This window comes from Hippocampus guttulatus, chromosome 20, assembly GCF_054856545.1.
Source record: "Hippocampus guttulatus isolate MCC_2025c chromosome 20, RoL_Hgut_1.0, whole genome shotgun sequence".
NCBI classification, from domain to species: domain Eukaryota; kingdom Metazoa; phylum Chordata; class Actinopteri; order Syngnathiformes; family Syngnathidae; genus Hippocampus; species Hippocampus guttulatus.
Window position 1 is genome coordinate 7,752,167 of NC_141280.1, and position 14,942 is coordinate 7,767,108.

Sequence of the window (14,942 nt, forward strand, 5' to 3'; positions counted from 1 at the left end):
GAGCTGGACATGCCTGAATTAGGGTGTCAAACTAGGGGCGTGCAGAGGGTGCGGCTAAAAGGGTGACCATCAACCTGAACGGGGTGGGGGACATCCATCGCCCCCTCTACCATTTGTATTTGATTATTGACACTTGATGGGTTGGCAGGAATTCCACAAACCCAACTATTGTTATTGTAACACAAACCCAACTATTGTAAAAGTTGATTTTTCACGTCTTTAAAAGAGCTTGTTGTTCTTTGTAAATTCCCAGTACACTTGAACACACCTGATTGGAGTGCAGTTCCGACCAGGTGGTCGCCTTCCTTCTGGACAAGTTTCGGCACGCAGTTTTGCCGTCATAGTTTTTAAAGAACAACCAAATTTTCTCTCGCACAGACTCCAGGAAGAAGGTAAAACAAAGAAGAAAAGACTGCTTCATAAGTTAATAATTCAACTAAAAGGTTGACTCTGACTTCGGAAACATTTTGCTGGGTTGTCGTACGTTGTTGGCGTGCTCTGTCACCGGACTCCTTAAAAGATTCGTTTATTTTGTGTGGTTTTATTTTCAAATGGTCGAATTAGCGTCAATGAGACTTAAATGATAAAACAAGAGTAATTGTTGCAATTCGGGGCCTAGGCCGTCTAGTTAGTCCACCACCACATGACAGAATGTTGTCGAAGATGTACATCTGTTCGTCTTATGTGCCTGTGACGCACTGAAAGCAAAAATGGGACGTGGGTTTGATATTATCACAAATGAGAGAAAAAAAAATGTTATGTGTTTAATTGACGGCGGCGACAGTTGTTAAACCGAATAAAGTGTGTGAAATTATGGAGCAAAATCTTTGTTGTCCATTGAAGGAGGCTGGACTTGCCGCTAGTTGGCGGCATTGCATCGGTTAAAAAAAAAAAGACTTCACAGGTAAAAATGACCGTTCCAAGAATTTTTTTTCTGACTTTCTGAAAACGAGACAAAATAATTACGTCTCAAGTTATACAAAGTATCAATGCATGCAATATCACAACAGATAACTATCATTCAGATAAGTTTCCATATAAGAGACATGGGAAGTTGTGTCAAATTGTGAAAAGCGCAATAAATCTCCTTTAAAACCCAGAAAAAGAAGAGCTGGTGTTCTTCACCGTCACCTTGACGTTTAAAGTCCCTAAATGTTTTCAGTGTATGCAAATGAGCCCAGTGTGACCGTGGCGTCTCTGCTAATTAACACAAGAAATGACATTCCTACATTTCACTGTAAAGGTCATACAAACAATTGAGCAGGGTTTTTTTTTCCGCCCTCGGGAGGATTTGTTGTAGCAAACATAACATTTTCCTCCCAGGAACGTCAGCGGATTTCACTCTTGGTTTCTTTTCATGTTGTCCCATGTCAGCCAATTTTGCCATCGCACCCTAGGCTAACGTAGCGCTACCTCAAGTGGAGACACTGAAAATGATCGGCTAGGATGATAAATATTTGCTTGTCATTTAAACTGAAAATAGGGTATTAAAAATAACTTGGGCTAATCCTGTAAAATCAATAGTATCCTTCTTGTTTGACATTTTATAGCAAAAGTAAGACGTTTAAAGATGATCATCTCGGGGACTGGTCCAGCGCAGGAAAGGACTTAATGGGACCTTTACACTCGAGTGTAACATAGTCAAAATCAATCTGGTTCCTCGATTGCGAGAGTGCTGACAAGGAGCATGTACTGTACTCCTATCTTTATTTCTTTCTGACCTCTCACCCCTGCTTCCTCAAATTGCGGATCACCTTCAAAATCAATACCGGTGCTTGTGGTGACGCATGGTAATAATAATAGCCTGAAAAATGTCGTAAATGTTTAAAAATGATGTCTGCTTGAGCGTAGAGTGTGCAGAATATTACTGATGACTGTTACCATGTCGGGCCTTCGTATGGCTAATCAAAAGCGATAGCATTGGTGCAATGACATTTAAACGTGGGGACGTGGGGGATGTGTGTCCTCTCTTTGTGTTTTGTTCAGCTTTAGTGATGATGTTTTCTGTCTTTTAGCTTGTAGACTCTTTGTCGGCGCGGGGGGTTTTGCTGATGCTATAGTCATGGCGATGGAAGCGTCCAAGCGGGTGTCATCGTGGTCGGTACAAGATGTGCTGGAGTGGATTGAAAAGTGCTATCCCAGCCTCGTAGGTGTGCTCCACAAGGCCGTGATGAAACACGCCATATCAGGTATTTTCATCAAAAATGTCCCCCAAAATATATATTTTTTGTTTTATTTTGTGTAATTTGATTTAAATTTTTGCTGAAAAAAAACATGCGTTTGAAATACGGCACAAATCTGCTGAACAGAAAACCAATATCAAGTGAATGTCAAAATTTTCATCTCGACATTCCTCAGAAAATGTTGAGATTTAATGGTAAATCACATTTCGGAGGTTATTTTAGAATGTTAAGTTGTGTGGTGTAGGTCGGGCGCTGCTGAGGTTGCGGGAGCACCACCTGCACCTCCTTGGCGTGGACTCGGAGGATCAACAACAGGAGATGTTGCAGGACCTCCTGCTCCTCAGAGTGCAGGAGGAGGTGGGAGAACTGGACGACATCTGCTCAGGTGAGATCGCTTATGAATGAAAGTTGCTCAAGGTCCTGGGGACAGGGGTGGGTGACTATGTGGGCCCTGTTTTTGCCATGTCCCAGAAAATTAGGAAACCTGAAATGGCGAAAATCATTGTTGTGTGATATCCTCATGGTTTCGACATCATGTTTATGTTCAGTCTGAGGTCCTCAAACATGTATACAGGAATGTATTTCAAAACAAATATTTGATCCGCCCCCGCCTTTAAGAAAGCAAGTTCTAATTTCCCCTTCTCTTTTGCAGAGTGTTTCCCGGCATAGCAGATGTTCATTTTTAATCCCGGTTCCAGCCCATTCCATCCATTTTTCATCCAGTCATTCCATCCGTCGACTGACAAGGCGGGGGTGACGGACATCTTAGCTGGCGAAGAAGAATCGATGACGAGTGGAAAAGGACATTTCCTGTGCGAAACGTGAGCCCGGCAGATGTTATCAAAATTCTTTGTATTTTTTTATCCTTTGTTACTGTGCGATGAAGTGGGACAACCAAGTGGTCGCGAACATTTTTAAAAAATCATGAACTGGGGCGGGGCACATGGATTATTTTTTTCATCACGGGATTTGACAAAGGATAAAAATGGCATCTCTGCCTTCCATTTTGACACCTTAGTATCATTTTATATCAAACGCTTCACAGCGGACGTATTAAATGTGAAGGGAGGATGAGGAGGACATATATGGATGAATTAGAGGAGGACGGATGACATTAATGAAGTGTCCCAGTGCAGGGACGCCGATCGATCAGTGTTTGGACCTCGCCAATCATCCGTCAATTTGCGCTAATTAGATGAGGAGCTTACACAGCATTAATAGATCATATCACGTGTAGGCTGGTCACAGACAGACTGCTGCAAATTTCCAATGAATTTCTAAATAGGACCTCGTGGATGTCTGACTTAAAAAGTTTCTCCATGCAGAGTTATCTAAAGCGGTTCATTTTAGTTGACGTAACCGCAAAGAAGAAGAAGAAGCGAGGAAGGCAATTACGCTCAATTTGGACTTTCTGGGCGAAAAGCAATGATGCTCATTTGTATCAAAGATTCATTTCTTACTCGGACGTACCGAGCGGTCGCAGATTTATTGCACTGCCGCCGGTCCGATCAATAATAACAGCCGCGCCCCCCTCCCTCATTGGAATTCCAATAGTGTGGTGAATTACGAGGAAACTAGCATATGACGGGAATGCATTTTTGCCTGTGTGTCCTTTGCTTTGCTCTATCTTAGCTCCACTAGAGTATATGTCGGTGTTATAGCTGTCAAATGGCAACATCCAAATAGCGACAGCAATTCTCTGATCGCTTTCGTCTCAAAAACAGTTCGAGGAGGCTGCAAAGAGTGCACCATTAAAAAGTAGTGTCATGAGCTTTCTGGCAATTACTGGCTGTTTTCCTACACGTGACGTTTTTTTTTTTTCTTCCAAGATGGCGCCCGAGTAGGCAGCCTTCGGCAAGTGTTTGTTTGTTTGTTTATTGAACATAAAACATATATACAGTAATAATTTGACAGAAAATAAGGTAGATAAAAAAAGAAAGAAATCAATCTTCATACAACACAGTTATTATGTTCAAGGGAGTAGGAAGAAGTAAAAAACTTATCTAGTCCTACCAAGAGCCTTGCTTTTTTGTTCTTTTTTGGTGGTTTTGTCTTTTGTTTTGTCACTTGTTGTTTCATCGTGTGGACCTGATATGGACTGTTTTCAGCGTTTTTTGGCCACGACATTCGTCAAAGGAGAAGTATCTGTGCTTGGTGGTTGCGCCTTCTCGGCAGCACGCCCGTACCAGCACAGATTTTGATTGGGAGGAATTGACTGTCGGTGCTGGACAGACCTGGGGCGCTTGTGTTTTTTGCGCCTGTAATGGGCAGCATTTTTCACGACCCCGTTTTGTTCAGTGGCTATGTCGGCGCTGTTGGACAGTCGGCGTTGGTGCGGCTGGATGGATGGCTGCTGAAGTTGAGGATGAGGAGAGAGGAGCGTTGGCGCAATTGGAACCGAGAGTCGCCACTTGGAATTGAAATGGATTTCCATGGGACAGGAGAAGTAATAATAATAATAATAATAATACATGTGAACCAATGTCTTTTTTCGTCAATGGATGCTACAGCTTCTTGTTGACTTTGAAACTTAGCTTGTAGCCGACGTGTGCACATTTTGAGCATAATGTCTCTGATCCACTGGTTAAAGGACACTTTGATTCTCTCCTCTTTCATCAAACTGCTTCAAATAACAAAGCGTGTGACGGAAAAGTGGTTAGGACTGCGCGACTGTCCGTGTTTTATGTTGTGTTGTTTATTATTTTACTTTGTTAACTGTTTTGTTTGTTAAGCGATTTGTTACAGCTGCCGCTGTTGTGAAAGCGCTATATAAATCGGCGTGTATTGTATTGTGACCAAAATCTCCCCTATGCCTCATGACTGGCAGGTCCAAATGCAACTCATTACAGCAATTTCCCATATTTCCCATATTTTTCATTTCTGTCCAGTACTGGCCATGTCCTATATAAGACAGCAATCTCCCATATTCTTGACATCGAAAAGTGCTCATGGAGCTTGGGAAGAGGTCAACAATAATATCAACAAGAGGCTGCAGAGCTTTCTTGGCTGTGTCCTAAATGTGACATCACAACAATGTCCCCCCCTTGTATTATTCATATGAAAACAATAAAACTGCTGGAGGAGACGGAAGAGCCCCACAGCAACATCAAAGGAGAAGTGGCAATTTCTGGCTCGTACCGACGGTGTCCCTACACATGACAACAGTCTCCCAACTCGAGGGGTGACGAATACAATTCTCCAAATAAAAAAACGAAGGAAGTCAGGCATGAGCACAGATATCACGTTGATGGCTTTGATGACATGTGAGGGGGGGTCACGAATCATTCTCGCCGCGCTAATTCCTCCCTCCAAGGGAATGCGCGAGGCGTCATTCGCGTGGATAAATATGGCATGAATATTTCAGCACGGTTAGGCGGTGAAGCGCAGCCGTGACTATAAATCAACATGCGTGTGCGTGCGCGTCCGTGCCCGTGCGTGCTCACGCTATTAAAACATTAACACTGACGGGGCGACAGGCGGCAGCGTACAGGAGGAACTTTTGGATAATTGAAATTCCCAAAAAAAGCCCGGAGACTCTTTCTGCTCCTCCAACCCTTCTTCGTGGAGATGAGGTTTACATTAACAAGAACAAGAAGCTGAAGGAATTTGTGGAAGTTATCGGACGCATTGCAAGTGACGAAATCAAAATCAAGTCTTCATATTCTTCTTAAAAGAAGCTGAAGAGATTTCTGGCAGTGTCCGAAACATGACAGTATAAAGTGCGAACATATTTCTGGCAAGTACTGGCTGTGCAGCAATCTCCCATAATTAATTTGAAATGTGTTCATGAAGGCTGCAAAGAGGCCTACAGCAACATTATCAAGTAGCAAGCTGTGCCCCCACAAGTGACGGCAATCCCTGACGGTCTAATCATTTTACCGTAGCATCTTTTTTTTTTTTTTTAGGACAGAAACAAACCCATTGTGAATCGTATCTTCATCAATGGAATTGTTAGTGTACCTAATGAAGTGACACACCATAGACACTGATGAAGCCCTACAACGAAGTCGCCACAAGAGGGCGATGTTGAACCTGTGAAGTGGTTATCCTCCATTTAAATCACAAGTGACTGAAACTTCCAAAGCGCAATCAGAGCTTTAATAAATAAGGCAATAATTAGAAGTTGATGCAAAAATCCTTCCAGATAGTTGCCTACCTAAGCATCACCTGCAGGAAACTCGAGAAATGTCTTCTTTTTTGCGCCTAAAACAAATGGCACGCACTCTCACAATCATCGGTTTCATTATCAACATTTAAGGTGATAACATGAGAAGGACAACTCGTTTTGGTCATCATCGAAGTAAGCGGTGCTAACCTGCCAGACACTCTTAAATGCACAGAAATCTAAACGGAGTTTGGTCGGGAGGGCCGTAGTGTATATGAAGTAAAGTCCGACACAAAAACGGTGCAAATTCACTCGCATCGCACCTCCCGTCAGCCTGCACACGTGCTTCGAGGAGCGGGTGGGAGGGGGGGGGGGGGGGGTTGGTGATGTTTGCAGCGCCGATCCAAAAGAGTACTCGCGCGCATGTGCGCAGCGGTCACTTACCTCGAGGCAATCCGCGCTGCCTTGTCAATCAAGACTCCAGAAACTGGATTCTCTGGATGCCGTTGACGAGGATGAGGACTCGACCGGCCAAAAAGTGACGAGTTTGGATTTTTTTTTGTTGCTCTGGGATGGACGCGTGTGGATGGATGCAGGCGGAGGAGGCGGTGTCGATGCCGGCGGGGTGGACGCGCGTCCAGTCTCGTTTTGTTGTCCTACACGCGTGAAAAAGAAAAAGTTGAACAGCCGGATGAAGGAGCGTTGGCGTGTCGTGGTGGTGCTGGCCGCGGCGGCGGCGGCTTTGCTCCGCGGATTCCGACGCGGCGTGCGTGCATGAGCGTGCGCGTTAATTGCTGCTTGGTTAGCTGCGCGCGTGCGTGCGTGCAAAGGGGTGGGTGTGGGGGGGGGGGGGGGTGATGCACGCGCCGTCTGCTGGGTTGACAGCAGCAGCATCCAGCCTTGCCGCGACCACAGGTGTTCCCCTAGTAAACAGGTAGGCTCTAAAAATGTACTCTTCGGTGACGTCAGCGCCGCTAAATATAACTTTTGCGTGAGAATATTTAACGACCTACTATGGAGCAAAAACTACGATGAACTAATTGAGAGTATTCAGCCCGTTTGCAGAAAAATAAATACTATGAAGCATCTATCGAGTGTGCAATATATTACAAAAAAACATCATAGGTGTGACATTTTTGCTCACAAGGGACCACAGTATTATTTCAATGAGATCTAATACACCTAAAGTTTGCAAAATATGTTTCATATTGTGCTTGTTCTCAGAGTTCTTACTCATATTTTGACCCGGCACACATTAGGAACCATGGTGCACGTTGCATAAAAAAAAAAAAATCGACATCTGATGAATTTCTCCAGTTTATGCACTAAATATAGACTTTAGAATAATAAACAAGTAAAATGTGGTATTCATCTTCACAAGCGACAAGAACTTTATTGAATTTCACTGTATATGTCCATGTACATGTCCAAACATTCGAAACAGCAATCGATCTGGTTGGTCGATCGGATATGTTCACAACATATAGTCAAAGATATTTAGCGATAGCTATAGAAAATTAAAACTGCAAAATGTATACACTCATGACATGACTGCTCCATTACAGTCTCGATATTTAATCCAACTAATTGTTTATTTTTGTGCTTGGTTTTCAAATGAACAGCTGATTGTGGATTTTGGGCTTGCCAATTTGAAGCTAAATGTCAAACTCCTACAAAGAGCAGTTTATTTCTAACACAATGCAAAAAGGTTTCCAATGAGAAGCATACACGATATTCATGATATTAATTGAACATGTTTTTTTTAAATCTTCTTCAGTGACTCCAAATCCCACAATGCCATGGTGTGGCTAGGGCGACATCCAAGTGGGTCCACCTGACCTGAGACAACCTCCCCACAGGCCTCCCCTTTCCTCACCATCCCCCAGCCCGACTCCTCCGTCCACCTCAGCAGGCCCCTTCCTCCCACCCATCCTCCTTCTCCCCGATCCCACCCTCCACCTCCTCCTCTCACCTCCCCCCGCAGCACACATGCAGGCCAAGAAGCGGTACCTGTTCGTGTCTGTGGGGGTCGCTCTTCTCTTCCTCGTCTACATGTGGGCTCTGCAAATTGCCGACTTTGAGCAACAACAACAGCAGCAGCAGCGGTGGTACCGCCGACACCAGTTGCCCCGGTACCCCGACTACGACCAGCACCAGCCTTACAGCCAGAGGCAAGAAGCGGACCGGGCTAGTTCTAAGCCGCCACTGCCTCGCAGGGGGCCGTCCAACCAGCCCGGACACTGGACTGAATTGACCCGGTTGCTGGGGCCCTACCTGGAGGGAGGAGAACAGGAGGTACAGTAAATGGAGATTAAAGGTTGCAACTGATATTGAGGACAACTGTCAGACTAATAGAAAGTTAGATAAATGAAACATTGAACATTTGGAAATGTACATTCCAATGTTTACAGGACAAATTAAGTTCATTCAGACCACCACCATGTACCACCTGCATGTAGACAACAGGACTCACACTCATATATTATTTATCCTCTGTAAAGAAGGCCTGATATTAGTGCCATATTGATTAGGTGACAGGGGAGCTAAAAAATGCATTCCACTTGAGTAGTAGGCAGGACATGCCCTGCTAGAATACGATCGGCTGGTGGTTCCAGGAAGGGCAGCCTAGAACCCCAGTGGGATTCATAATTAACATTTAAATGAACAGTAGTTGACTGTATCTGTCTCTTTTACTGCCCCCAGCTGGCCACGGTAACAAAATAACCTATGCCCATAACGTGCACCCTTAAATTCTGTCGGAATTATATTTTGAACAAAAATCTTTGTAAAAAGTCCTTGTAAAAAGCATCCTTTGAAGACGTGTTTTTTCCGTGGACTTTTCAGGAGGACGGTCCTCAGGTGCACCACCAACACAGCTCGCCCAGGGAGCGGCGCTCGGTCCGCGACAACCTCTACAAGAACAAACGCTGCCGCATGGAAACCTGCTTTGACTTCGCCCGCTGCCAGCCACACTTCGGCATCTACGTTTACCCGCCGCAGAGGGGCGACGAGATCTCAGCTACGTACCGTAAGATACTGTCCTCCATCCAGGAGTCTCGCTTTCACACCGCAGACCCCCTGAAGGCCTGCTTGTTCATCCTGGCCGTGGACACTCTGGACAGGGACCGTCTGTCGGCCCAGTTCGTTCAGAACGCCAGGACACGTATCCACAATTTGCCCACATGGAACGATGGCAGAAACCACCTCATTTTTAACCTCTATTCCGGTACCTGGCCGGACTACACAGAAGATCTGGGATTTGAGGTGGGCCAGGCCATGTTGGCCAAGGCCAGCGCCAATGTGGCCAACTTCCGACCCAACTTTGATATTTCCATCCCCTTGTTCTCCAAAGACCACCCTCTTAAAGTAGGGGGCATGGGCGGCACCTGGGGCACGAATGGCGCGGCGGCCCCGATCTCCTCCTCGTCCTCTCGGCGCTACTTGCTGGTGTTCAAAGGGAAGCGTTACCTGACGGGGATCGGCTCGGAGACCAGGAACGCTTTGTATCATATTCATAACGGGGACGATATTGTCCTGCTGACCACCTGCAAGCACGGCAAGGACTGGGAGAAGCACAAGGACTCCCGCTGCGATCACGACAACCGAGAATACGCAAAGTAAGAACAACTTCTACCTCCTATACACACACCCGAAACGCATGTCAGACTTCACTTGCAGTGTCGCCTCTACTTTTTCGACTTAAGTAGTAAATTATAGGAAACATTTACGCGCGCACTCATGTAATTATGAGAGACCGCAAAGCCCCCCAAAAATGAAAACACAACACAAAAGTGCATTGGCGCATTTGTGTCCTTAATGGCAGAAAAATAAATGACTTGATTCCCCGCCGCGGTTCATAAAATCAGTTTTACAGAAAATAAAAGAGTGACGCAAAGTGTGAGAGGCTGCTAATCAATCGGAGGCGCGAATGAACACAGCGCGCTTCAGAGGCTCCTTCACTAAAAGTAATTAGCACATTTGCTCTCGCGGCCTGATAGCTTTTTATTATGAAAGTGGATCCCAATTTCACACTCTGCAGCTTTTAGTGTTTTTTTTTTTTCCTTTTGGTGTTGTCGCTCTATTTATATTACTCACGTGGTGCTTTAGAATCAAAGAAACAGTCAAGTCAGCCCTTTACGGGAAATACATTTGCTGTCAACCCTTGGTTCACAACAATGAGGGTTGTGGTGCTATAGACTCTTTACTGAGTAACAGTTGGCAGCGAAATTGCTGCCCTTTGATTAGTTTTAATGGCAGAGTGGACAGAGTCAAATAGTGCGTAAACGAGCCAGTGGTGACTGGCAGCCGGGTTGGTGCTGTTTACGCACATCAATGCACAGTGACTATAGTCAGGTCGGTGGACAACATTTGAGTTTGCTCTTTTACAGATCATTTCTTTATAGAGGATGTGGCAATAATGCTGTCCACTTGGAAAAGGAATTTCCCCTTAGGTCGCAACATGTATGTAAGCACGATAACGTAGTTGTCGAATTAACATTTTTGAATGTTAAGTTATTCAAGATAAAAAGAGCCATCAGACTACTTGGCTCAGCTGGTCCAAATTCATTTTTGTCAACTTTCAGCTATCGTCGGGTCTGTTCTCATGTGGAGTTTTACAGGTGAGGCCTGGTGACCTCTGCTAAATATTTATGGATTTTAAATCATTCGCTTCATGCAGATTTCAGCCTACCGCCAGCCGTTTGAGAGCCTTATGACAGTTCAACGGCCAGAGGATTTTGTGCTCGATGATAACATAGAGTGAGTGCTGAGAGAGCGACATTGACTCACTGGTTGAACGTTTGTGGCTTTTTTTTTTTTACTTGGCATTTGCCATTCACTCCTTGAACCATGTCATCTTTTCCCATGATCACGTCACACACTTTGTAGTACCTACCTCTACGTATGCTCAGTGTAAACCTTACGTATTCATACTCTGTCCAAGTGTGACTGTGCCGGAACTTGTCCGACTTCCAACGCGTTGGCGTTTCTCTCCCTCATCATCGAGATGACAATTCGAACTTCACCTCCTAGTCTTCATCTTCTCAAAAGCTGTTTTGATCTCAAATCCAAAGTGATGCAACGGCGCCATCTTCAGGGATCTGGTCATCTTTACAATTTGTTTAAATAGAAATGTCTATGACAGTGAATGAGTGAAGCACATACCTCGTACGCGGTGATATTTTGTTGCTTTTGCAATGTTGAAAAATCACAAAGGAATGGAAACACAAGATAATCTTGTCCCCATTTAATTTGTATTTTTCTTTCTTGTAATCTGTTGACTTTTTGCAGTGGGTTACATTTTACTTTGTTCAAAATGGCCTTCAAAGTCAAAGACTTTGACTTGAAAAAGTCGCCTAAAGAGGGACAAGAAGTAGCATCATTTTTATAGCGTGAAAGAAGATGAACACACACACACACACAGCTGCTGTCACATCTGTACGCTTGGCAGCTGCAGCAGTCAAGATACATGATGGAGGGTGGGAAAAAGTGGCAAAAGGTAATAAAAGCAAATGTCAACGGCGGTCATGTGGTCAGCGTGATGGCGCGACCGTTTCCCTCGCTGTGCGTTTTCCCCTTCATCCTTCCTCCTCCTCCTCATCCTCCCCCTCCCGTCGTCCGCTTTGTTCCCTTCTCTGCAGTCATGCTGCCAAGCCGAGGCAAAGCGTGGAAAAAGCTTTCGCTGCTGTCTAAGTGCATCTTTTGATGCGAGCGCTGATGAAGAGCAGCACCAGGGATAATAACACACTTGCCCACCAGAGAGAGAGAGAAGACGAGACACTTTTAAAACAACTTTGATGCGCGTGACAATTCCACCAGCATAATGAAACATACAGGACGTGGGAGGAAATGTTGGGCGGACGGGATGGGAGATCCAGGGAAAGTCACGACTAGATCGTTGATGCGGTGGCGTGCTCCAGGATTGTGTTCTTAAGCCCTTTTAGTTTCAACTTAATGGTGGCATCACACAAGAATGCATACGTCTGGTTTGATATTATTTTAGCTAGTTATTATTTGGATGTTTGAAAAGAGTAAAGTACCCTCTTTATAAGGTGCCTAGAATGTTCAGGACAGAATTGGATTCCACAGACGTGGGCACAGACAAGGGATTTCGCAAAAAAAATATTGACAAAAGAACGCAAGAATGAGAAAGTACAACGAAGGACGCTGGTAATGAAGAACCAGGAAAAGGCAAAAACAAACCAAAAACGCTTGCAAAAGGCAAGGAACGAGAAAAACGTAAATTGCTTGTCAAACTCAAAGGACAAGGAAATCCAACACGCGAGAATAGAAACTGTAACATAAACTACTTACGTGAAAAGATACTTAGAGCAAGGCTAATAATCCGACAGCCAGTTGCCTGAAGCGGAATATATATAGGCAACTGGTAACAAGGCACCCTTAGTGTCAGGTACAGCTCATGAGGGAACACCCACTCTCCAGCTGGAAAAAACAAATAAAACAGGACAGGATCATGACACTCTTGGCTGCTTTCTGGTGTGTTATTCCATTTATTCTGAAAAAAAAAACCCAAATAGCTTTATTACATCACAGATAGAATAACATACTAATTATCATTCAGTGTAAATTTTTATGGAACTCTTTTTCCAGACTGAGATTGACCAGTCTGTTTTCAGTTGCACAACAAGTTCCTAAAAAAAAAAAATCCACATCAAGACTTGCGTATTGACCCCAAGGAAAATGATCTGAACAGGTTCCCGCGATGCTCATCCGGTTGCACGACTGAGGAATAAATAAATATGTCATTTGGACTCATTAGACATTCTAATGGAGAAATGCAATCCGGCAAACACAATTTCCTTTCATTTCCTCGTTACTAGGGGGTTTTAAGCGCTTATGTGAGGATTTTGGCAATTTCCACCTTTAGGGCAGTTGAGAGCTTCTACCCGCCTGCCATGCAGCCGATTGACTTCTCGGGTGGCGGGAGGACTCTGTCAATACGCCAAAGGCTTTTTGCCAAGGCTGCCGGGCGAGCAAAAACAGCCGCATCGATCCGGTGTCATGGCGGCCAATCAGCAGATGAATGGAGGTTAATGCTCCCCTCTTGGCCCCTGAAAGACAAACATAGATTGCTATTCATTCTGCATGACCCTCTGCTGCTGTGGTGTCGCGGGGGGAGCAGAAAAACATGATGGGTCATCGTGGAGAGAAGTTTCATTCACGATCTCAGAGTTGATGCCCACGAAATTGCAGGAAGGAACACAACAGTAAATCATCACAATAGCCCCCCTTTGACTCTTGTGTTGTGCCGTTACTTTCTATGGCTGTGGTTCTCCGGTGGGCCTCAAAATAATTTGCATTAAATTGCTGGTTGACGTTGACAAGGTTCGGAAATGCAGACTCAGACAAATGATCAAACAAAAATATTTACTGAAAAACGAAGGACAAAGTATAAACAGAAATCGCTGGCGACAAAGAGCCAGGAAAACCCAAACCCACGAAAATTAAATCAAACAAGAATAACTGGGAAAACCAAAACACTTCCAAAACAAGGAGCTACCGGAAAAGGATCGACTATGAGCGCGAGGTCTCGAAAATATCTCTTGAGCAGAACAGCAAGCAAGATCAATAATCCGACAGAGAGTCGGCAATTTGGTAGTCCAACTGTGCAAGACTTTGTTATTGGGACCGAGAAAACAGGCGCGGCGCTGAAGAGAAACCCCCTCCACTCCAGCTGGTGCTGAACACAAAGACAGAGACAGAGCAGAATAGGACAGTCGTTTAAAATCCATGTCAAAGGAAAATAACTGTATTGTAAATGAATCAGAATTAACTTCACAGAATTTCAAGGACATGTCCACATACCAAATGTTGCTTCTGTACCTCCATGGAGGTGAAGAGAAGCCACAGCGGCTTCCGCCAGCGCTAGCTAGCCAGTCGCAGCTCGTAGCTGGCGCGAAGCAAGTTAGCTCGCATTTCCAGAGAAGCTAAGCATGAGAATGAGTGACTTTGACATAGACGCGACGTAGCACGATTACGTCATCCAAATCTTTACTATAGTCCTAATTCATGTTGTTTCCCGCATACGGACGTGCAACCTTACTTCCTTGACACCAATTACTCCTTTCCTATTAGCCATTGTGGCATCTTAAAAATAATTTGCAACAAATAGTTGAGCATTGCTTCCACTGTGGAGGAAAACAAAAATGACAATGGTGAACTTTGATCGGTGTTCTCTGTAAATATGGAGTTACAACAGCTCAGAGAGTTGAAAACAATCCCCCCCAAAAAACTATTTAGAACAACCTGCACGTCATGGACATTTTTCTCAAGTGTGATGGGCCTTGGCACTCAATTCTCCGCTACCTGCCGCAGTCTAAATTCCACTCCATCACAACCTTCTTTTCCGTCCATCCGTCACATCGCCGCCTCTCTGCCCTCATCTCTTTTGTCATCTGTCATCTTTTCCTCGCTTCTTTTTCTCTCTCGTTCCTCGTGCCAGCCAGTTGAGCTGAAGTAAAGGTGCGTTGTCGCGATCCATTCTCGCCGCGGAAGATGGGATAACAGAGATGGGAGATGGATCGCAGCGAGAGGGAGAAGAAAGTCTTGTTTGTCCAGGAACGTCCGGCCATGGCCAAGAAATATTCAATTTGGGAAACTCTACACGTTCATAATTACATGTTTAATTTTGTCAT

General features: G+C 44.7%; 2 protein-coding genes across 2 annotated transcripts in view; both read left to right on the forward strand.

Moving 5' to 3' along the window:
• Positions 1–297: 297 nt before the first annotated feature.
• On the forward strand, positions 298–5,294 carry LOC147187837 (sterile alpha motif domain-containing protein 12-like). Its single transcript, XM_086099596.1, has 4 exons — positions 298–392; positions 2,016–2,189; positions 2,428–2,568; positions 2,836–5,294. The coding sequence occupies exons 2-4, from the start codon at positions 2,063–2,065 to the stop codon at positions 2,850–2,852; spliced, it is 285 nt and encodes a 94-aa protein (XP_085955722.1). The 5' UTR covers positions 298–392; positions 2,016–2,062; the 3' UTR covers positions 2,853–5,294.
• A 2,777-nt stretch (positions 5,295–8,071) lies between these two features.
• LOC147187838 (exostosin-1-like) overlaps positions 8,072–14,942 on the forward strand; it is a 54,325-nt gene continuing 47,454 nt past the window's right edge. The window contains exons 1-2 of the mRNA XM_086100301.1: positions 8,072–8,583; positions 9,133–9,905. Of these exons, the coding sequence (XP_085956427.1) occupies positions 8,278–8,583; positions 9,133–9,905 (1,079 nt within the window). The 5' untranslated portion in view covers positions 8,072–8,277. The remainder of the gene's footprint in view (positions 8,584–9,132; positions 9,906–14,942) is intronic.

Excerpts from the sequence above, each read along its gene's own strand:
- LOC147187837 (XM_086099596.1), top strand. The coding sequence starts at position 2,063 with ATGGCGATGGAAGCGTCCAAGCGGGTGTCATCGTGGTCGGTACAAGAT. Across the intron at positions 2,190-2,427 it reads GATGAAACACGCCATATCAG|GTCGGGCGCTGCTGAGGTTG; the intron begins GTATTTTCATCA and ends TGTGTGGTGTAG.